Source organism: Trachurus japonicus, chromosome 8, assembly GCF_045865225.1.
Source record: "Trachurus japonicus isolate A0001 chromosome 8, Traja_1.0".
Lineage (NCBI taxonomy): Eukaryota > Metazoa > Chordata > Actinopteri > Carangiformes > Carangidae > Trachurus > Trachurus japonicus.
In genome coordinates, this window is record NC_140914.1 from 13,445,654 (window position 1) to 13,469,063 (window position 23,410).

Genomic DNA, 23,410 nt, shown 5'->3' on the forward strand with positions numbered 1-23,410 from the left:
AACAATTTCCTTTTGTAGATACAAAGTATTGAATGCCAGCGTCATCCCTGAGGGACAGTTCATTGATAACAAGAAAGCTTCAGAGAAGCTGCTGGGCTCCATTGATGTGGACCACACTCAGTACAAGTTTGGACACACAAAGGTTCATTCTGAGACATTCATCATTGTGTTCTCCAGTATGTATGTTTCCTTCATTAACATACATATACTTACATTTACACCATAGGTGTTCTTCAAAGCTGGTCTGCTGGGTACCCTGGAGGAGATGAGAGATGAGAAACTGGCTGCGTTGGTGACCATGACTCAGGCTCTCTGCAGAGGATACCTCATGAGGAAGGAGTTTGTTAAGATGATGGAGAGGAGGTGGGCTTATAAACTATGGAATTGTAGTCTAATCTGTGATGTGAAACAAATCATTTTTTATATATATGACAACTGTTTAATGTCATTTTTGCAGAGATGCAATCTTCACCATCCAGTACAACATCCGTTCATTCATGAATGTGAAAAACTGGCCATGGATGCATCTCTACTTCAAGATCAAGCCTCTTTTGAAGAGTGCTGAGACTGAGAAGGAGCTGGTTCAAATGAAGGAGAACTATGGGAAAATGCAATCAGACCTGAATACTGCCCTGGCCAAGAAGAAGGAACTGGAGGAGAAGATGGTTTCCCTGCTGCAGGAGAAGAATGATCTGCAACTGCAAGTGGCTTCTGTAAGTACATAACAGGAATACATTTGATGTTTAATCTTTTTGTGAATGTTGTTTCAGTAAAAAATAATACACCATATATGCCAAACTATAGGAAGGTGAGAACCTCTCTGATGCTGAGGAAAGATGTGAAGGCCTGATTAAAAGCAAAATCCAGCTTGAGGCCAAACTCAAAGAGACAACTGAGAGACTGGAGGATGAAGAGGAAATCAATGCTGAGCTGACTGCCAAGAAGAGGAAGTTGGAAGATGAGTGCTCTGAGCTGAAGAAGGACATTGATGACTTGGAGCTCACCTTGGCTAAAGTGGAGAAGGAGAAACATGCCACAGAGAACAAGGTTCACTTTGTTTTGAGTATCCTACAGACAAAAAATGAATGTTGATGCCTTGCCTTTTAATCTATCATGTAAATCTTACACACCATTTCAGGTGAAAAACCTCACAGAGGAGATGGCATCTCAAGATGAGTCCATTGCCAAGTTGTCCAAGGAGAAGAAAGCACTCCAAGAGGCTCACCAGCAAACACTTGATGATCTCCAGGCAGAGGAAGATAAAGTCAACACTCTGACCAAGGCCAAGACAAAGCTGGAACAGCAAGTGGATGATGTAAGAAAACAATGGTTTTAACCTTGTGGTTCTGCCTTCTAACAACATTAAGGATTGTTCATTTTGATATTCTAAACCTAAAATATCTCAAATCAACAACTGATTAATAGCCACTATTTCACAGCTTGAGGGATCACTGGAGCAAGAGAAGAAGCTCCGCATGGACCTTGAGAGAGCCAAGAGGAAGCTTGAGGGAGATCTGAAACTGGCCCAGGAATCCATCATGGATCTGGAGAATGACAAGCAGCAGTCTGATGAGAAAATCAAGAAGTAGGTTTTTCTCTGTTTTAGCTAATCAATTCTCTTTTCAGCAACCCACATTATTACACTGCAACAACAGTAAAAAAGTAAAAACTACAGTGACAGCTTTCTTGGTCTGCCCATCAAGGAAAGACTTTGAGATAAGCCATCTTCTCAGCAAGATTGAGGATGAACAGTCCCTGGGTGCTCAGCTTCAGAAGAAGATCAAGGAACTCCAGGTAAAATTATTTTATATAAATTGATAACCCAGTGGATCATCAACAAATGTTCTGGTCAATAAGGCTCCCTGATGTTACTACCTTCAAAATCTAGGCTCGCATTGAGGAGCTGGAGGAGGAGATTGAGGCTGAGAGGGCTGCTCGGGCTAAGGTTGAGAAGCAGAGGGCTGACCTCTCCAGGGAGCTGGAGGAGATCAGTGAGAGACTTGAGGAAGCTGGTGGAGCAACAGCTGCTCAGATTGAGATGAACAAGAAACGCGAGGCTGAGTTCCAGAAGCTGCGTCGTGACCTAGAAGAGTCAACACTGCAGCATGAAGCTACTGCTGCAGCTCTTCGCAAGAAGCAGGCTGACAGTGTTGCTGAGCTGGGAGAGCAGATTGACAACCTGCAGCGTGTCAAGCAGAAGCTGGAGAAAGAGAAGAGCGAGTACAAGATGGAGATTGATGACCTCTCCAGCAACATGGAGGGTGTTGCCAAAGCAAAGGTATGCTGTATTTTTTAAATAGTTTACATCAAGGGAAAGAAGCTACAATCACTTGGAATTTCAGATTTCAGAATATCCAAATAATGATAGGATGAATCACATGTCAATTACAGGCTAATTTGGAGAAAATGTGCAGAACCCTCGAAGATCAATTGAGTGAAATTAAATCCAAAAATGACGAAAATGTCCGCCAGCTCAATGACATGAGTGCACAGAGGGCAAGACTGCAAACAGAGAACGGTATGTATCAAAATGTAAAATAATACATTAATTATTATTATTATTAGTCCAGATATTAATTATTGCAATGCTCCAAATGAATGAGTAGTTTCTTATTTAAAGCAAACAGACAATGTTGTATAATAATTGAAAGCACCTGAAATAATGTTTTGAAAAAACTCTACTTCTGTTCCCTTAGGTGAGTTCTCTCGTCAGCTTGAGGAGAAGGAAGCACTTATTTCCCAGCTCACCAGAGGCAAACAGGCTTATACTCAGCAGATTGAAGAGCTTAAGAGACACATTGAGGAGGAAGTGAAGGTACAACACCTTATTTTTGTATTGTCCACTTATACTGCAATATGTACTGAGGGTGTCCAGCTATTATTCTGTTAATATCACATCTCAAGCAGGGCTGGTTGAAGTTTGAGCAAAAGCTGGATAAAGGACCAATGAATATAGTATAAACTAATGTGAGAAGGCACAAGTGAAGTGAATGCCACTTTCTTATTGTAAACTGCATTATACACATTAGACACTGTTCTATGTTGGGTATGTAAAACAGTATGTTAACACTACCATGATTTTACAATGACTTCATAGGCTAAGAACGCCCTGGCCCATGCTGTTCAGTCAGCTCGCCATGACTGTGATCTACTCAGAGAGCAGTTTGAGGAGGAGCAGGAGGCCAAGGCTGAGCTGCAGCGAGCAATGTCCAAGGCCAACAGTGAGGTGGCTCAATGGAGGACCAAATACGAGACTGATGCTATCCAGCGCACTGAGGAGCTGGAGGAGGCGAAGTATGTAACTTGTTTAGTATCAAATAATTTTCCTATAATTTGTTGGGCAAATTAATAAATGTGCAAATTCTTCTGCACTTCAGGAAAAAGCTTGCCCAGCGTCTGCAGGATGCCGAAGAATCCATTGAGGCTGTGAACTCTAAGTGTGCCTCCTTGGAGAAGACCAAGCAGAGGCTGCAGGGTGAGGTGGAGGACCTCATGATTGATGTGGAGAGGGCTAATTCTCTGGCAGCCAACCTTGACAAGAAGCAGAGGAACTTTGACAAGGTTAATAGTTTAATGAACAATGAAAACTGTAAATTAAAACCAATTTTATCAGATAAACACATGCCTGAAAATGTAACCAATCAATTATATAACCTATACAAACGTAGGTGCTGGCAGAATGGAAGCAGAAGTATGAAGAGGGCCAGGCAGAGCTGGAAGGAGCCCAGAAGGAGGCTCGCTCTCTCAGCACTGAGCTGTTCAAGATGAAGAACTCTTATGAGGAGGCTCTGGATCAGCTGGAGACCATGAAGAGAGAGAACAAGAACCTGCAGCGTATGTCAAGTGTTATCTGTATTAAATGAAAAAAGTAAATTATTACAAGCTGTTAAGTGTCTAACAGTTGTTATCTTTCTTATATTTGCTCCACAGAGGAAATTTCAGATCTGACTGAACAGATTGGTGAGACTGGAAAGAACATCCATGAGCTTGAAAAAGCCAAGAAGACTGTAGAAAGTGAGAAAGCTGAAATTCAGACAGCACTGGAGGAAGCTGAGGTACATCTTATATTTACTTTTTGGTTTTGAATCAATTTACCATTGGCCTAATGGCACCCTATGGCATTAATCTTTCAACAAATTTTAAATATGTTTTGGTATAATTGCAGAATAGTCATTATGGAAATTAGTTATACTTTTTTTGCAGGGCACACTGGAGCACGAGGAATCCAAGATTCTCCGTGTTCAGCTTGAGCTCAACCAGATCAAGGGTGAGGTTGACAGGAAGCTGGCAGAGAAAGATGAGGAGATGGAGCAGATCAAGAGGAACAGCCAGAGGGTGATTGACTCCATGCAGAGCACTCTTGATAGTGAAGTCAGGAGCAGAAATGACGCCCTGAGAGTCAAGAAGAAGATGGAGGGAGACCTGAATGAGATGGAGATTCAGCTGAGCCACGCCAACAGGCAGGCTGCTGAATCCCAGAAACAACTGAGGAATGTCCAGGGACAGCTCAAGGTAGAGGTTTTATCATCTAATTAAAACAAACAAGTACAGAAACCACAGATAGCTCACTGCTTTTTCTCTAATTGTCAGGATGCCCAACTGCACCTTGATGATGCTATCAGAGGACAAGAAGACATGAAGGAACAGGTTGTCATGGTTGAGCGCAGAAATGGCCTGATGGTGGCTGAGATTGAGGAGCTGAGAGTTGCTCTAGAGCAAACAGAGAGAGGCCGCAAAGTGGCTGAGCAGGAGCTGATTGATGCTAGTGAGCGTGTTGGACTGCTCCACTCTCAGGTTTGTTTACATTAATTTATCCAAAAATGTAATTGAACTTCCTTTACAGAAAATACACCATCATTATGATGTTAATCGTGACTTGTCTTTAACAATTAGAACACCAGTCTTCTGAACACCAAGAAGAAGCTGGAGACTGACTTTGTGCAGATTCAGAGTGAGGTGGATGATGCTGTTCAGGAAGCAAGAAATGCTGAGGAGAAGGCCAAGAAGGCCATCACTGATGTGAGTTTACAACCTTAACACTGCTAAATAATTTTACATTTGCAATCTAATTCCATATGATCAAAGTTATAAATATATTCACAAGTCAAAATTGAACAATTTCAGGCTGCCATGATGGCTGAGGAGCTGAAGAAGGAGCAGGACACCAGTGCTCACCTAGAGAGGATGAAAAAGAACCTGGAGGTCACAGTCAAGGACCTGCAGCATCGTCTGGATGAAGCTGAGAACCTCGCCATGAAAGGTGGCAAGAAGCAGCTCCAGAAACTGGAGTCCAGGGTATGAACTGTGTATAAGTTCTTGTTTAGTGATGTACATCCGACCCCCCATGAGTAAAATAAATTCTGCTGTATCTCATGCAATACATAAATGTTTTCTGATCATTTCGATGGATCATTTACTATCATTAGGTGCGTGAGCTGGAGTGTGAAGTTGAGGCTGAGCAGCGACGTGGAGCTGATGCTGTCAAGGGAGTGCGCAAATATGAGAGGAGAGTGAAGGAGCTGACCTACCAGGTAACGAATCTCAGTAAACACACACATAAAACTTTCAAATTCCTGTTCTCTTTCACTTACAATCCTTTATCTGTGTAGACTGAGGAGGACAAGAAGAATGTGGTCAGACTTCAGGATCTGGTGGACAAACTGCAGCTCAAAGTCAAGGCTTACAAGAGACAGGCAGAGGAGGCTGTAAGTCCACTACTTTGTTATAATAACCAGTCATTTATAGTATAAAATCAAAAACGATGTCACCATTAAGACCTTAACATAACTCTAAACGCCACACAGGAGGAGCAGGCCAACACTCACATGTCAAGGCTTAGAAAGGTTCAGCACGAGCTGGAGGAAGCTCAGGAGCGCGCCGACATCGCTGAGACCCAGATCAACAAGCTGAGAGCAAAGAGCCGTGATACTGGAAAGGTAACTTTTTCATTCTTTTTAACAGTGTCTTGTACTCTAGATGGGTGCTACATGACCTCTGAAGTTAATGAGTAGGTGCACTTGTGCTATTTCAGGTAACAAGCAGTATTAAAGATAGCAGATCTCTGTGTAAAATATCCAAGCTTTAGCTGTTGCCATCAGTACCAAGTGGATGTTACTGTCTTCGTTCTATTGTGCATCACTGCGAACAAGACCATTTACAAATGCTAATTATCTGTTTTACTTTCAGGGAAGTGACTCTGCTGAATGAGGTACAGTTCAAGGTCCAACTGAAGAGGCTCATACAATATGAGCCCCTGAGAATTCATTCTGTAAATCTTCAATAAATGTATTAATAAAATTCACAAGTGTTCCCTCTTCTTTGCCATCTGTCATATTAAACCGAGTTTACTTGGGTAACATTTCGATGAAACTCTAGAATAGCATGTGTCAAATTGAAGACCAAACAGACAAAATGTTGAATGAACTTGCAATACCAGTTAAATGTTACTCATCTTTTCCATCATGTGGTGTAGTTCGGACACACCAGTGTTTTATTGAAAACAGGTTCTGCAGTAAAATGCAACAAGTAGGCTTTAACTCATTTATCACTTATGGAAGTCAAGTAATAAAGAGCAAACATGGCATTCAGGCTGAAGGTATTTCTGTTTTTTATTTTCATACTTTTTTTTTTTACACAGTTTGCCAGAGTTGTGGGTTTGATTGCAGCCCAAGCTAGGGTTTCTCTATTTGAATAAGCATCTAAAGCAGTATTATTTTACATACTGGTATGTGTGAGTGTGCACATATACAATAAATGATGTTCCCAGCAACATAAATAATAAAACCAAAAATAAACTTGACTTGATTTACTCCAGCATGATTTTGTAGTGTGGGTATAGGAAAACCACAACACATTGTTGCATGAGTTACTTTCCAAGCCAATTACAGGCACCACACCTTTGATCTCTATAATTTTCCTCAATAGAAACCTTACAGTGATGTACAAGTGACTATTGTTTATTACCACCATCCTTCTTATCTTTCTTTCCGCCCCCCTTTCCTTTTCCTGGATCTGCCTTTTCCCTCCCCTTTCCAGGATCTCCTTTATTTTTCTGCCCTCCTTTCTGCAATTGGGCTGTATGAATCTTCTCTATCAGAGAGAAGCAGTCGTCATCTGGACTAATAGTTGCACCTAGGTTCGGAGATGATGGTCTTGATCGGGATTTCCTGGGACTTGCATGGCTTGGAGAGCCATGTCTGGACATGCCATCCTCTTTTGGGACAAGGTTTAAGTTGAAGGACAGAGGTCTGCCTGGTCCTGGACTCAGAGGAATCACAAGGTTATCTCCTGGGGCTCCTAGAGTGAGAAAAACCTCTGGGAATGTACAGGGCTGATCAGCATTCTCCAGTCCCTTTAAGAGATAAAAGAGTCACATAAGCATTGATGAAGCCACACATCGACACACAAAATCATTCCTACTGTTCTCCATAACACTATACAACAGCCCATCTCAGTATGACAGGTGAAGACACTTCTGTACTATTACTCTGTATCACAGTTTTGCTGCATTTATTTTACACTGTCATTTTGCAGTTTTTATTGCACTTCAATGCAATGTAATTAAATGCCATGTTTGTGTTTATATGATATGTTCAATGTATTTTGTTGGGAGATTGAAAAAGTATTTTTTATCCATCTTACCTGGTGTGGTGTGAAACTCATGGACACCCTTACAGTGACCTGTAAAAAACAAAACAACTATAGTTTAATACACAGTGTTTCAGTGATGTCTGTTTAGCCTTTCATTTATTAAGGGCAGTTGAAAGACTAACAGCCTAACTTTAGTGCATGGTGAATTGTGAATAGAGTCTGTACCCCAAACAAGGTGTTTCATACAAAGAAAAAGGCCTGATAGACACATTTTGAACTCTTAGAATAGAATAATAATAAATTCATTAACCATATAGGCAATAGAGGCTCCTCTCCCAGCAACCAGACTTTCTAAAACACCGTTATATTTTACTTTACTATATTTACCTGTCCAGGGGATCTCAGATTCTTCTGATATTCAGTTTCAGGTGTAAATGAAGCAGATTTGGGCAGGCCACTGGGGGAGCCAGGTGCTACATTAGGCCTGAAAAAGTCTCTCCTTGGTGTGGTTGGTGTACTTTCAGCCACAGTGATGTGTGGTGGGCAGATCTAAAGAAGAAAAAAGAAAAGAAAAGGAAGCTGAGTTCATAACTATTCCATAGTTATTGTGGGAATAAAGCTGTTTAGAAGCCAAATATTTATTATGCTAAGATTATTTTGCTAAGATGTTTTCTTCTTGAGTTGAAGTACAAATATTAATTTATAGCTTTAAGGGTGCTCTGAAAAGGTCTATTCTTGAGAGTTATTTTAAAGGGGCGGCCTTGTGGTATGCAGTATGATGTTTCTGCCAAGAGTTATAGTACTGTCGTCACAAGAAAGTGTCAGCACACTGACACAACACAAATCATGATCTATATGCCATTCACTTCACACGAGTGTTGACAAATAACAAGGAACTACATTCAGCAAGGTTTGGCAATATAAATGTATCTCCATTCTACCAATAATTAAATGCTGTGTTACTCACTGGGTTTCCAGACTTTGTATTTTCTTTCCGTTCAGAATTCCCCTTTATCCCTGGCAGGATAGGAAGTGTAATACGCTGATCATCCAGCCGTTGTCCCTGACTGGATGCAATGATTTTGAAGAATGCATCAGCTTCTGCACCTGTTATGGAGAGTCAAATGTTATTTATGTGATGTTTGACAGGCAGAAAACACATACTTGACCTTTTCATGCCTTGTGTGGTTTTCTGACCTGTTGGTATATCATTTCCACAGTGTGTGGGGCTGGTAGGTGTACTTCTGCTTGGTTCTAAAGAACATCGTTGCTCGTCCATACGTCCACTTTGTGCATTACTTATCATTTTGAAAAACTCCTCCTGCTCAGCTGGAAATGCCTCCTGAGAGACAAGAATTTAAAGAAAGAAAAACAATGAACAAGACAATTTGGAAACAATACGGACAACAGAAGCTACCCAAACTCTAAATTATCCAGAGGAGAAAATGAAAGGACAAATTTTAACTGCATCATGACAGTAGTCCACAACATTTCACCTGCTGAAGTTGGCCAGCTTTAGCACGGGTTAAAGAGGCAGATCTCTGGAGAGCTTTGTCAGATGTGTCTGAATTGGAATTGTGAAAGATTTGGGGACCAGAACATCTCTGTTCATCCATCCTAGACCCCTGTAGGATGAAATGAGATTCAATGTTGTAATTTTGAATCAAAGCAGCTGGATATATTGTTAAAACAATCTATATCTGACAAAAACACGTAAAGACATTCTGGAACAGAATGAAAAAATAAAATTACAGTTACAGTTTTTACACCATGCCACATATGGGGCCAACCTGGACTTTGGAGACCATGTAACACAGGAAGCTTGCATCCTTCTCTTCCGCAGTTGATGTGGATGTGGCACCGCCATTCTGGATCCCTGGCAGTGAAGCAAGAGACACTCGCTGGTCATCGAGCCGCCGGCCTTGTGAATTGGCTAGCAGGTTGAGAAACTTTTCAGAATCTGGACCTAGCAGGAGACACATCAGTGCATGAGAATGTGAGTTTCAATGAAAATGTCATTGTAAAAACATTATGTGCAAGAAAAAAAGGAGGGCAAACATGTTTGGATTTTAACCTTTAGCCGTGGTGTTCTGACTGGGCTTGTGCTTTGGTGTGGACTGGGGGGTAACATTTAACACGCATCGCTGTTCATCCAATCGCCCACGCTGGGAATTACTCACTAAATTTAAAAAATCTGCCTGGTCATCTGCAGTCAATGCCTAGATGTGTAGAAAGGGTAGATTACATCAGTGTATGAAATGGTATTATATAAATTATATTCAAACAAAAATGACAATTTGCATGAATGAAGAACATACCTGTTTCTGAACTGGGCTGCTCTCTTTTTTCTTTGGTCGTTCTACGTCTGAACTGGGGGTGAATGAGGCTGAGCGTGGAGGCCCTGAACCAGACCCATCTTTCTTCGGTGACTGGCTCTGTGGAGTTCGAATTGGAGATAGTGTGCACCTCTGGTCGTCCATTCTGGAACCCTAAAAAATTAATTATTTGGGATTCCCCAATGTGATTATAAGATTCTTAAGTTTTTAAGATAATAAGCTTTGATATGAAATCATTATACATCAAAACCACATGCACCACATATATAAATATGGCTAGTTGTGGCATCATATTTATGCAAAGTTTAAAGTAACTACCAACATCATTACAGTGTTCTCCTACTTTCACCAGCTGCTGTGAAAAATGGGAAATTTTGTGTTCTTTTAAAAGTACCAACCTGGACTTTAGAGACCATGGAACACAACTCTTTTGAATCTCTGTCTGTAGTAGATGTGTTACTCTCTTTCTGTAATCCTGGTAATGTTGGAAGAGAAACTCTCTGGTCATCCAGCCTTTGGCTGGTGTTGGCCAAGAGGTTGAACAGCATTTCAGCATCTGGACCTGGGAAGATGTCGATGAAACATGACAACCGGCAAAACTGTAAAGACACTGTAAAGATGATGAACCTAAAAAATGATACTGCAACAAAAAAATGCAAAACACCTCTGAAAAAGTCAGCAAATTCAGTAAAATGTCTTTTAATGTACCTGCAGCAACTTTTCTGTCTGTGTGTCTGGGCGTGCAAGGAGCACTCTTGCTAGGATCCAAGGAACAGCTCTGGTCGTCCATGCGCCCACGCTGTGCATTACTGATCATGTTAAAGAGCTGTAGTTGTTCATCAGGTGATCCTGTCTATTGAACAACAACAGAGTGAGTGGACCAAATGTAACTGACTAACATTTAATTGCACAAGTTAGAAGAATCTGTACAGATCAGAATGCCATAATAGACTAGAGCAGACCTGTATAGAATTGGAGCGCTCACGCTGAGAGGGAACCTGTAATTGGGTGATAACTTTTCTGTTTCTATCTGGAGTGCTCTCAGTGACAGAGATCTGAGGTGCAGAACCGTGAAGGTTATCACTCCTAGATTCCTAAGGAAAAAAAGTCACATTTGTGAGTACAGTCATTTGGAGTAGAGTAATTTATTTACACACACACACATCTCTTTACAACCTACAGCCATGTACCTTGTAGCCTGGCAATGGAACCTTCAGGTCATCAAGGTGCTCTCCCTTCTTGTTATGGGACAACTCATTGTTTGAGCCTGTGAGGAACAAGGGATCAGCTATCAATCTACAAAAGGACATACACTATATTATGCAGATGGTATGTAGGCTATGTATGCGTTTTTGTCCCAACCTGTTGTTTTAATTTGTGCACTTTTAATGGGACTCAAGGTGCAACGCTGTTCATCCATTCTCCCACGCTGTGACAAAGTCAACATGTCGAAAATCTGCTCCGGTTCAGGAGTTTCCTGTTGAACATTTGACAAAAGCTGAGCAAATACTACAATAATATGCTAGTTATGAGAGGTTATGGATACTTTGTTTTGACCTTGGAACAAATCAATTTTTTTTTTTACTTTTCTTTTCACAGCAAAAGTTGCTGAGCCTAGATTGCATTTGTGAATGTAACACCAAAATGCCAATTCAAATCAATATCAAAAGAATTGTGATAAAATGTGTAACATGGAGAAGCATATAAAAAAGATTTCTTCTTTTGGTCACTCTCTAGAAACTGGACAAAATACTGTACAAAAAAATACATAGAAATACACATCACTTCATTCTATATGAGAGGAATGGAAAATATAAACCAAACATCAAAGCTGAAGATGAATGTAATACTACAAAGGACCTACCTCCACAGTGTTGGCAGCTTCTGCTTTTGAGTCCACTTCAGCAGCAGCCATTATTAAAATGTCCCCAAATGAAAAAAGATAAATCAGAAATATAGAAACCCAGAAAGTTACTTAGAATTCCCTCCTGTAATTGTGGAGAATCCGTGTAATTTTGTATAAGCAATGCAAGCTGTAGTGTTAAGTGATGCCAGTCCAAATGTGTACTGGACATGGCTTGGCGGAAGGCTTTTAAATAGAGTTAAGTCCTGAGTATTAACCCATTGCCATTAAGACCCCAGCCAGTGCACCGTTCTTAATATTACCATCTGTAATCCCAGATGAAAACATAATCCTCAGCATGGAGAGGGATGATCTTTTTCACTGGTAGGTGTACACGTTCGCCTAAAGATCTAACACTTTACTTAAAGTTGATATTTGCATTTTAACCTCCCACCTCCCCCCTCGCTCATTTGTCATCAAATGGAACAAGTGGGCATGTGCTGGTGATTTAAAAAAAAAAAAAAAAACTACCACTGTTATGATAAACTATACTGTGCGTCATAATAAAGACTAGGATCAGCACCTTACAGTTGTACGCTTCCGCCAACCAGCCATGTTGCAGGAAATATGGCAACAATCGCTCCTTCCTGAGTGACAGCATTGAGTAATGACCAAAAATATTTTTACCCAACAGCAAGAAGTCAGAGTGAAGCTGACCCTGAAAACTATAACATGTCATCACCTGAATTTTCCCCTCTTACACACAAGTTATTTTGAGTCATAATTTGTGTAAGAATTACCCGGAATTACCAGGGTACCCCCAAAACTTTTCAACTCAAATTTAAGACTTTTTAAGACCACGTCCAATGAAATTTAGGACCAGCCTCGCACCTACTCTGGCATGCATGGATGAAATAATGCAACAACAAAACAAAAAAAAATCTGTCAGAATAACTAAGAATAACAGAATGACAGAATAACACAGGGACAAATAACGAAAACTTTTTTTTAAATAACAATAGTGTGTGCATGTGCTAGCTAGCCTGTGTGCAAAATGTATTACAATCAGCCTTCAAAACTCTGCTGCAATCTCTTAACACTGTATAAATTATGTAAGAAACACAACAACTGTATGATGAGTGTGTGTGTGTGTGTGTGTGTGTGTGTGTGCAAAAAATGAAACTGATCAACCAGTGCACAACATTACAGCGTTTCCCATCAATAAAAGAGTCTTTGGCGCCCGCCATTCTCTCTGGCGCTGGCGCCCAACCGAGCAAGTACTCGGATATCGGCTAATTTAACACATTAACAAAACCATACAAATAACACAACTACTGTAAAAATAAATAAAAAAAATAAAATAAAAAAAAAGGTCGAGCCACAAAGAGATAACTTAGTATGTTACCTGGCTGTAAGGTGGGCTCGGTACTGCTGCTAGCCGAGGTGCCTGTTGTTGAGGTTAGCGTCGAGGAGCTTGGTGCCTGTGGCTGTGGCTGGACATGCTAGTGTTTAGCGCTCTTCATATGCGAGTCCAAAGACGGTTTATCTTTGGCGAGTCTTTCCGAGCTTGGATTTCTTACGGCACAGACACTGCACTGAGCCTCCCACTCATTCCCATAGAGCCTGAACCATGGATAGTGGCCTGAAGCCCTCGGCACTTGCCCATCTCGAAGTTGCCGCGCGAGTGATGGAGTGAAGACCTCAGCGGGTCAACCAACGGCTGACTGCGCGTGCTCCAAAGTAATGCTGCGTTCTATAAAACTCGGAAATAGGGATTTTCCCAGAGCGATTGATATAACCAAAGATATTCAATAAATGTTTATAAACCGTCTTTGATATAACATCGCCTCCTAGTTTGAAACAATGTCGGAGATCGGTAAAGTCGGAGAAAAGAAAAAAAAAATCATTTGCAAGTTTGCAACGTTCACTACAAAAAATTAAAAAAAAAAAAAAAAAAATGTGTTAGTTTACAGTTGTGTTGTTGCGATCGATGTATCATGCAGATAAGAAAGATTAAAAAAAAGAAAAGAAATTTAAGACTTGTAAACAAAATTTAAGACCTTTTCAACTTGTAATAATAATAATAATAATAATAATAATTTTATTTATATAGCACTTTTCAAGCAAATGCACAAAGTGCTTTACAGATAAAACATCACAGAAAAAAGAACAAAAACAGAAGAAAAACCCATGCAAACCCCCCCTCCCTCTGAAGTCACATGACCCACAATCAATCAAAAAAAATACCCCATAGTCAACAGCAGTGCACCCACCAAAACAGTAAAAGCACAAATTCACAAAAGGTACAATAGAAATGATTTTATAATAATGATTTTGTAAAGAATGTAAGACCCAGTGGGTACCCTAATTACTTAGTTATAGTCAATAATGTGTTTTTAAAGGAAGTTTCCTCAAGGTGTTACAGATGTTATCACATTTATGAGAATGGGCTGGAGAGACAGATGACCTGTCAACTAAAATTAAACAAAAAAAATTAAAAACATTAACAGATAAAACAATATTTCGATTTTATTGAAGAATTTAAATAATGACAGGCTAGTTTAGGTCCGTTGAGCATAGTTGTGAATACTGACCATATAATAAAGATATTGTATTATAATGTATATTTAAGTAGTTATGTTTTGAATTTTTGAAAGAACTCACAGGACCCAATTTAAAGTGAATCTTATGTTTCTTTTATTACTTATTTTTAACAACAAAGAAACAAACACCCACCACTCTTAATCCCAGCAATATATTAGGTATGGTAAATGTGCAAGATATCATAAGACAGCAGTTGAGACATTTTGTATGAGATTGCATTTTCAAGAAAGGGGTATGGGGAGCAAGTATCACACACTTAATATTACTGAATATATGATAAATACTTCTCCTGACCTATGTACATCTACATTAGACTCGTCAATTTTTGGTGCAAGAGGATCCAGTTTTGTGGAAATTACACTATCTGGGTAGAAAATTAGAGAAATCAAATATACAGTAACAAAAATAGGAATTTGAATGATTTACAACAATCAAAAAATTATTCATGTCTAATTAAATATTTTAACATAAGTTCAATCACAGCAGTATACAGATCCCATGGCACAACAAACAATAAAAATAATGTTCTAAAATAAAGAATCTGAAATCTTTCCTTCTGTGGCTACTTCTAAAAATTCTCTTCATGTTTCACTTAGGATGTTAGAGATGTTGTGACAGAAAGCAAGCAACTAATCATCGCAAACGAAAGACCAAACCCTTATTCCAGTGTATTGCTCCTTGGATCTGATTGCTTGATAGGGTAAACTATCTAGCAATCAGGATTGGGGACTTGGTCCAGACTCTTCAGGTCATTAAGGAAGCTGGTTGGAGTCAGGATGTGAGATGAACCTGTCAAAGTGAAAATTATAGTTAGCACAACATCAGGAATGCTGAATTTCTAGAAGAAATGGGTACAATGATGGTGCTTACCAATCAGCACTTCCCATTTCCCATCAGTGGCTCGAGTGACTTCATAGGCAGAACGCATCTCCGAGTATGACACCCCACCAATCACAAATATAATAAGCCGGGGGCCAGAGCGATACTCTGTTGGAGATTTATTTTTGTGCCAGTGTCCAAAACGTGCACTGCTGTAAAACAATAGCAACAATAATTGAGCAACAAGAAACTGTTACTGAAACCAAAGCCTGTTTGTGAGCAGCGACAGTATTGTGAAGAAACTGACATGGTGAATAAAATGTGAATTTGTAAATCCTATGGCTTGGTCAACAATCGTCTGTCGCTATATTTATGTTTCCTTGTAATGCTTTGTTTACATCCTGTGATAATCAGTGTCAAAATGTTACAAGAGAAACTTAACCTTTTCCTGCTGCCCTGCCTGGTTTTAAATAGTCAGCCCTATATAACTTTGCTATATTCTAGTGTTAATATTAATGAGTACTCAGCTTTAATTCTGCACTTTGCAGAAAGGGAGACGAGCATTGTGCATTATGCAGATTAAGACCAAAACCTGGTCCATCAGGGAGGTTTGTATGAGCACTATCATCAGTGTGGGTATTCCCTGGAGATTATAGACTATTCCAAGCAAAACTGGAAACTTAATTTCACCTTTTTAACTCCAACCCATTTTGTCAGAAGAGAGTAGGGGCTCCAACTAAGTTACAGGGATAAAAGCTTTTATTTGACAACAATAATCTGTCTGCTCCTCCAATTAATATTTTTTGCTTTTGTTTGGTTAAAATGGGCAAAACAATGGACATTTTTTGTAACATTACTAAGCATTTTTTCTTAGTTTTGGTGTTCTCATTTTAAAAGAAATGTTTATTCCTTATGAACCTTTTTTTGTAAATACGTATCATGAACTAACGTAAACCACGGATGTGGTGCTCATTGATGACATACATTTTCTTAACCATTTCCTGTACGCACCTGACTGTAGTCTGTGTTGTGTTGATCGGAGCAGGATCAGAGATGAATGGCCATTGCTTTCTGTCCAGTTTGTCCTCTATGGCATTCTGCAATACAGAAACACAGATGCTGTCAAAGGCTGAAGGCAAAATGTAGCAGTTGGGCCATCACCACCTAAAAATCTCACTTTGTCTTTATTACCTCCATGACATCTTTGATAAAGGGTGTCCATCTAGAGAGCTGGTACGTGCTCTCTGTGCGCTCCTTCCGATCTGGCAGCGTTTTCCCAGCATTGCGGCCCTAACACACAATATGACTTGTGTAAAAGATACTAAAGCAATAAACATCAAAGTATTGAGATTGTAGCCAAATTGCAATCCAGACATTTACCCCAGCGATGATGTTACAGCCCAGGTTCTGCAGGTTGGTAATGATGTTGCTGTCAGCCTGTATGTTTGCATGCTGGATGAGCTTGGTCAGGTTCTCCTCCCCAATGCCTACATGGAGAATCAAACTATTAAAAACGCTTCTTATCCTCTTAATGCTTCAAGTTAGTGGCCACAAACACATACAAGTATGCTTTTACGTCCAAAAATATTTTAAATAAGCTAAATAATTAGTATTTATTAAAACAGAAAGAGTTGTCACACCTTTTTTCTTGTGGAATATGTACAGCAGTATGATGCGAATTTTGTCATAGGCCTCGATTTCTTTGTTGAGGAGCACAGGGACTATGCTCTTCATGGCATCTTTTAGAGCTTCGCCCTCTGCATTTTCTCCCATTGCCAGGTCCTGTGGAAGACACACATGGTAAAACTGCCATTACAATCTGGCTTAACAAATACAACTAAAGACAGCACAGCATCTTTGCCACATGATTATTTGCTTCTGAACTTTATTTATTTTAGTTTTGATATATTTTAAATAAAGAGAATGTCCTAAATACCATAGAAACTTCCAGGGTTGTGTGTGTAATCCTTTAACTATGTCAAAAAATAATGGCAAATAGTGGCCACTTAGCTTGTGCTTTTGTACTTAGATCTAGCTCTGGGATTTCCCTGTAATGCAATCCTGGGCCCTGTGTGACTGCCATAAAAACTCTTGCTAAGCTTGAGTGAGTTTGGGCTAAGCCTTGTTAGGGCCAATCAACAAGAAAGCACTTTGTGGTCAAGTATATCTACAGAGTGCCTCGAGAAGCACATACAAATACAGTGTGTCGTATTGCTTATAAAGATACAAACAGGTTTGTATTGGGTTGCCCAAACAATCTAGAGCACTTCAACAATTAAAAAGTGACAGAGATGTGTTGTTGTTTGGATCACACAGTCTACTTTAGAGCCAAAATATGGCCAATGGATTAAAGAGGCAGCTTTCAGACATGCTGACAATCCATTAGTGCAGCCAAACAACTCACTAGTAAAAAAGAGCCCCATTAACACTTGCATTTTATAATGCCACAGCCATGCATAGCTTATCATTTCCTGTTTGCTTATGTTTCCTCTGATACAGGACTAAATGTAGCAGAAGACATTCCCACAGGGACAGACAAAGCATGTCTGGCTCATACTGTATAAATAATACACTGGGGGTTGTCAATGTTCTGGGTTGTGGCTTCATCCCAGGCTCATGTTGATGGAGGGATTTCTACATTACCACGTAGTAAATAAATGTGTTATTAAATGCCTTTAAACTCAGTAATGACATAACAGTGTCTTCCGCATGTGTGTTTGTGGGGACATATGGATGTTGACGTCCGGTCCCAAGCTTCTTATGCAATATTACGATTATGATTCTCCATTAAATATTACCAGGCCATGCCAGTGGCATTTGAACATAACTCAGAGGTGCTATAAATAAAGACGGTTACTTAGTGTGTGGAGTGAGTGTAATAGAGTAATCTCATGTCAGACATTCTGTCCAAGACATTTACCACAAGCGACTAACACAGTTGGGGGTTCAAGTTGATCCTTTGTGATATAAAGGCTACAGACTGACAGGCCATTTTGTCAACAATAAATGAGCAGACAAATTCCAATAATACTAGCCCAGTGGTCATCTATGAGGCCCTTTCTCTGCAGGGATTAAGAGAACATTATCATGTTTCTATATTTAACTCCAATTACAGATGTATAGATAGCTTCACTTGACACATTGCCATAAAAGTGTACATGAAATGAAGTGGACTTCCACAGTGTAATTTAAGACATTTTTTGTCCTTTGAGAATTATTTGTTGCTACAATAACAGTGCTGTTTGTGTCTTATTTGATCAAGATCAAAATTGTTGATCAGTCTGTCAAAACATGATTTCAATCGCACACGCCACAACAGAACTGACCTGTTCCACTTCACAGAGCTTATCAAGAGAGGACTTGTATTTGGTCATACAAGCTCCAGCCAGGTGCAGGTGAGTAGAGTACTGTGAATGAAAATACAGTAAATACAAAATCATTACGATTAAAAAAAAAAATCTAAAATATATAGTAAGGGTTTCAACTCTGATATGAGATAGTATGTTTGAGGGAATATGAAAATGCTTTTCAGTCAATCATCCCACTTACCAAGCTCAACTCTTTCTGATACTGTGGCATTTTCTTTAACATCTGAGAGAGATCTTTTATGTTGGCCTGAAGCACAAAAAAGGTTTCACTAAAATTGCATATTCACAAAGAAATAATCTCCATGTTATATCACAGACATCTCTAATAATTGCACACGAACACTCACTTTGTCAGTGCACATTCTCTTGCTCTCGCAAAAGGTGTGAAGAAGGTCTGTCACTTTTCTGTAACAGTAGGTTTGGAAAATGATATGTCACCATGTGCAGGGCCACATTAAATCAGTTATATAATTATTACTTTCTAAAAAAGGTATATCACAAAGTTCAATACAGAATTTCTGCTTTGGAGAAAACAGATAAGCTGAAATGTCCACAGCATGTTCAAAAAGAGGACAGTGTCACCAAACCATGTGAATATGTGACACAAGAACTCATCTCATGACAGACTTACTTGCTGACATCTGCAATGTGCATGTGTCTGAGCTGTACCCAGAGATCATCATCTTCATCCAGTAACACCTCTCTCTCTTTTGAGTCTCCAATGCCAGTTGTCTGATAACTTAAACAAATAAAACAGGAATGTTTTTACAACACAAATGGGCGTGTAGACATGGTATCGAAATACCATAGCAACACAAAAAAACAGCATATAGTATCACAAAGATCACTCACGTATAGATGTCCTGTTTGATATCAAGCAGGTCGTGGGCCATTGCCTGGAAGGTCAACTCATGCAGAATAGGTGAGATTGGGTCATACCCACGATCAACAATCAGTAGCTGAGATCGCGCCTTGTCGGCACCCTAAAAATAATAAGTATAAAGAATATCATCTCAGACTACTAAAGGATCAGATATATCACAGAAGCAAAATAAATAAGGATCTACTGTACAGTTTGCATGAAATATAATGTCCTTAAGATTTTTGTGAATTAGTCATGCTTTCGTGGCAAGGAAGGCAAGGCAAGGTAATTTCATTTGTATAGCCTATTTTTACAAACAGTTTGTATCAAAGGGCTTCACATCGCAGCATAACAACATCCTCTGCCCTTAGACCCTCACATCGACTGAGGAAAAACTCCCAAGAAAACAGGGAAGAAATTGGAGAAACCTCAGGGTGAGCAACAGAGGAGAGATCGCTCACCCAGGACGGGCAGACGTGCAATAGATGTTGTATACAGACAAGAAAACAGTTTATAACACAGTTCATCACAGCCTGTGCAAGTTCAGTCACTTCAGCAACACTGAAGTTTCAAGAACAATATAATAGAGTACAGTGAAGAAAAAACTCAGAATACTTAGAGCTGCACAGTGTTTCCCATAGATTTTTTTTCTTTTTTTTAAATTTTACTTTGTCGGCAGGCCTAATGCAGCTACTACTGCATAAGTGTTGACTACTAATGCTGAAGAATGAGATGTTCCGGAAAGATCTTATGAACTTGTCAATGACTCAAAGCTATTCTGAGACAAAGTCGGGTGTTGTCATGCTCACATTGGTAAAGACATGAGTAATCCACTGATATTTAGCATGTGAAATTTTACTGGTGCCGCAACATAACGAATGTAGGAGAAACACTGCTGCATATTCATGCACTTCAGATATCTGGGAGCAAAAAGAGAACAGTAATACATGCCTGTTGAGATTCATCTCAGGGGCAAGGAAATGTCAGCTAAGAAAGACAGAAAAGAAGTAGAGAAAAAGGGAAAGATCCAGCAAAGCATGAGAAAAGTCAACAGGAAATTAAACCCAGAAACCAGAGAGACATCCCCAAACTATGAAGGTAAATCAGAATGTATGTATGAACAATTATTTTAGCAGAAAAGAAGAATCATTTTCGAGGTAGAATTGTGTCAATACAGTAAAACAGACAAAGACTGTTGTGGGCAGTGTGTCTAAGTACTTCCTCACCTCTCCCATGCTTGGGTTGTCGGCTTTGTGAGCAATAAGGCGCTGGTGCAGTTCCTCAGCCAGTCTAGCATTCTCCTCTGGTCCTCTGAGAGAAAAATAGGCAGAGCAGAAAAATCAACAAAAGAATTCAACAGCAAACTAACTTCAGCGTATGCAAAGCTTCCGTACTTGCGGTAACGGATTGCAGGGTATTCCTTCAGCGTGTCACACAGAGTTGCAATCTGCTCTGCCAGATTTTCAATCATTTTGTCCTTTGCTTCATTTGGCTTGGTGCTATAGAACGAGTACAGGGAGGTCGGGTCATCCAAGGAGAATACCTGTAGGGGTGAGAGGAGTTGATATGTTTGCATTCAGTGTTTTTACATTAACAATTAGAAGAAAATCTGTATGTAATGTGAATTCTGCGAAATAATTTGTAAGTAAAGAGGAGATACATCCCTACCTGGGACTCATATGGCAGAAAAGCAACGTTGATCTCTTTTAAAGTCTTCACAACCTTTGCAACTCTGGATCTTCCAATCTCAGCAAAGAGATTGTCTGGGCAAGCTGTGGAAAAATACATTTTGAAACTGTCATGGTTTTGTAAAGAGCATTTGAATAGCAGTGTTTGACAAACAAGTTTCCTATAGGTCTCACACCTATATGTGTTTTAGAATAAGATTTTAATATGAAATTAATTGTACAATTTCAGACAGTATACAGTACCCAGACACACACAAAGACAATCTTACTGTCAGTGAAGAAGATGTGTACTGCTTTGTAGGTAAAAGCAGCATCTTTGAAGTCATTAATGAGGGCACCAACAGACTGTAATTGGGGGAAGAAAAAAAAAAAATTAGTTTTACATACAGGGAATATGGGGGGGGGGGGTCACATTAGGTGAACTTTGAGGATAAGTCAACAGCAAACCTTCTCCACCGGTGAAATCAGATAAATTGCCTCCAAACTAGAGATTGGCTCCCTGCGCTTGTTGATGTCTTCCACAACTGAAAAGCAGAAAAAACAGGAACTGTGCTTAAACTTAAGCAATCTGACCAATATCACATCATTTCAAATAACACATCATTTCAATAATGTAAACTGAAACACAGCCACATGAATTAGTGAATTAGTGAAGTGAGTGTGGAACTCCTAGAAGGGCACGATGTCAATCCTCCATGGGAAACTCAACAAACTAGAAAGTCTGGTAAAATCACAAACAAATCCTGATTTTCATTGATTTGATGTGTTTCTATGTAACGAGGACAACACATTTTACGTGAACCCCAAGATCAAAATCCTTCTTTGAAAATCAGTTTGAGTAAACCGTAAAGCAAGACTTGTGTATCTGTTTCAGGTTTGGATTCTTATGAGTGCAACTGATTCATAGGATGCATGCAAGACAATTAATTATATGCATACTCACTGGTCACGCCCTCTGCCAAAATATCAGACATCTTGCAGCAAGACGACAGAATTCGCATGCTCACGTGGTCCACAATAAGGACCTGAAAAATGAAACACGTCTTAAATTCACCATGATAAAATCAGGGATTTTTAAAAAGTTTTTACTGGACTGCTGTTACCTTCCATTCTCCGTCCTTCTTCACACTTTTAATGACCCCGTTGAGGATTTCTGCGGAAGAGTAGAAAACATTTACTATCAATAACTTCCAAAGAACATTTAAAGCGCAGCACAAACTCGTCATAAAACATCTCTTACACAAGACAAGCTCATAACACCTGGTCACATGCCACTTGCTTTTATTGATTTTTCAAAAACTCCAGCACTGAAATTTCAAATGCTTTACATTTGAATTGCAAATTCAAAGAAGTTTATGCTGGTTACTAATGCTGACGTGATTTCTGAATCCCGGGCAAGGTCAAGGATACCTGTATTACCAGTACATACCTGAGGATTTCAGTTATTCTGAGAGAGGGTGTGTACACTTTACTCCTACATCTATACAGGAAGAAAACTTGTGACAGTGGCAGTAACATCCTGACTCATGACACAACTACACAAACTATCCTGACGTTTTAAGTAGTTAGTTCGTACTGACAACCTACAACATTTCCTTAAAAATAAAAAAATAAAACATTGAGCCTTATTGTTTCTATGACATTGATTATCATCTATCATCTCATATATTCAATTCACATTGCATGGCCAGTCAACAGTCAACAGTGGTGTTTTGTAACAAAAGTTGTTATTCTGTGGGCTTGTTTGGACGTAGTTTCGTGGCACTGAAATGTTTCAGCTGACTTATTAGTCCATCACAGAGGAAGTGGCTGAACTTCCTTCTCGGTTAGCTAGAAAGCTAACGTTAGCCTAAAAGTTGGACCCGTCACAGTTGCACCTGCTAACGCCGCGATGTTTCCTTGTTTAACGCCAACCAAATATTACAACAACAAACCACCGTTTACCCTTTAGAAAATACTGCTGCCAAACACATGCAGAACAACACATTTCCTTTCTTTCTTTTTTTTTAATCCATGAGTGACATGATTTACTTAGATATGATTGCGTTTTAATTTGTAACAGGAGCAGGAAGGAGCGTTTATCGGACCATAACGTCAATGGCCGTGTTTTCTTCTTTTTTTTCTTCTTACATGTACGTTGAGCAACAGTTAATTTAATGCGACTGATACGGAAAAGTTAACTACACAAGTCTTTAACTTTAATTTAAACTTCTGAAAACAGATAGTTAACGACGAAATTTGCCACTTACTTTCTCCAACTACCGCCTTCAGCCCAGTCGGTGCCATCTTGACAACAATCT

The 23,410-nt window shown here is 39.5% G+C and overlaps 3 protein-coding genes across 10 annotated transcripts in view; 1 reads left to right on the forward strand and 2 right to left on the reverse strand.

The window, feature by feature from the left end:
• LOC146982790 (myosin heavy chain, fast skeletal muscle-like) overlaps positions 1-6,285 on the forward strand; it is a 34,903-nt gene extending 28,618 nt beyond the window's left edge. For all 6 annotated transcript variants that reach the window (XM_085783967.1, XM_085783964.1, XM_085783965.1 and 3 more), the window contains 22 exons: positions 19-142; positions 227-363; positions 458-713; positions 805-1,047; positions 1,139-1,315; positions 1,440-1,585; positions 1,704-1,794; positions 1,889-2,278; positions 2,392-2,518; positions 2,697-2,815; positions 3,098-3,294; positions 3,378-3,561; positions 3,669-3,834; positions 3,931-4,055; positions 4,204-4,512; positions 4,591-4,794; positions 4,894-5,019; positions 5,125-5,295; positions 5,427-5,531; positions 5,610-5,705; positions 5,805-5,936; positions 6,187-6,285. In XM_085783967.1, coding sequence (XP_085640093.1) covers positions 19-142; positions 227-363; positions 458-713; positions 805-1,047; positions 1,139-1,315; positions 1,440-1,585; positions 1,704-1,794; positions 1,889-2,278; positions 2,392-2,518; positions 2,697-2,815; positions 3,098-3,294; positions 3,378-3,561; positions 3,669-3,834; positions 3,931-4,055; positions 4,204-4,512; positions 4,591-4,794; positions 4,894-5,019; positions 5,125-5,295; positions 5,427-5,531; positions 5,610-5,705; positions 5,805-5,936; positions 6,187-6,207 — 3,646 coding nt within the window. In that variant the 3' untranslated portion in view covers positions 6,208-6,285. The remainder of the gene's footprint in view (positions 1-18; positions 143-226; positions 364-457; positions 714-804; positions 1,048-1,138; positions 1,316-1,439; positions 1,586-1,703; positions 1,795-1,888; positions 2,279-2,391; positions 2,519-2,696; positions 2,816-3,097; positions 3,295-3,377; positions 3,562-3,668; positions 3,835-3,930; positions 4,056-4,203; positions 4,513-4,590; positions 4,795-4,893; positions 5,020-5,124; positions 5,296-5,426; positions 5,532-5,609; positions 5,706-5,804; positions 5,937-6,186) is intronic.
• A 305-nt stretch (positions 6,286-6,590) lies between these two features.
• LOC146982791 (uncharacterized) lies at positions 6,591-11,978 on the reverse strand. The gene is made up of 15 exons (XM_085783972.1): positions 11,791-11,978; positions 11,289-11,403; positions 11,117-11,193; positions 10,889-11,020; positions 10,635-10,779; positions 10,325-10,488; positions 9,909-10,079; positions 9,665-9,809; positions 9,381-9,556; positions 9,087-9,215; positions 8,788-8,932; positions 8,558-8,697; positions 7,978-8,139; positions 7,642-7,680; positions 6,591-7,351 (listed from the first exon to the last, which is right to left on the reverse strand). Exons 1-15 carry the CDS (start codon positions 11,839-11,841, stop codon positions 6,950-6,952), a joined length of 2,193 nt encoding a protein of 730 aa, XP_085640098.1. The 5' UTR covers positions 11,842-11,978; the 3' UTR covers positions 6,591-6,949.
• Positions 11,979-14,442: 2,464 nt separating this feature from the next.
• On the reverse strand, positions 14,443-23,410 carry stxbp2 (syntaxin binding protein 2). 3 transcript variants are annotated; one of them, XM_085783975.1, is made up of 20 exons: positions 23,360-23,410; positions 22,540-22,590; positions 22,214-22,263; positions 22,054-22,135; positions 21,558-21,634; positions 21,380-21,455; positions 21,091-21,194; positions 20,817-20,965; positions 20,649-20,733; positions 19,413-19,543; positions 19,192-19,299; positions 18,908-18,965; positions 18,742-18,807; positions 18,519-18,599; positions 16,833-16,974; positions 16,573-16,679; positions 16,384-16,482; positions 16,204-16,289; positions 15,244-15,404; positions 14,443-15,162 (listed from the first exon to the last, which is right to left on the reverse strand). In XM_085783975.1, the coding sequence occupies exons 4-20, from the start codon at positions 22,109-22,111 to the stop codon at positions 15,083-15,085; spliced, it is 1,668 nt and encodes a 555-aa protein (XP_085640101.1). In that variant the 5' UTR covers positions 22,112-22,135; positions 22,214-22,263; positions 22,540-22,590; positions 23,360-23,410; the 3' UTR covers positions 14,443-15,082. The 3 variants fall into 3 exon arrangements, with proteins under 3 accessions (XP_085640101.1, XP_085640099.1, XP_085640100.1); XM_085783974.1 differs by lacking the exon at positions 22,540-22,590 and having other exon boundaries at positions 14,815-15,047; positions 15,080-15,162; XM_085783973.1 differs by lacking the exon at positions 22,540-22,590.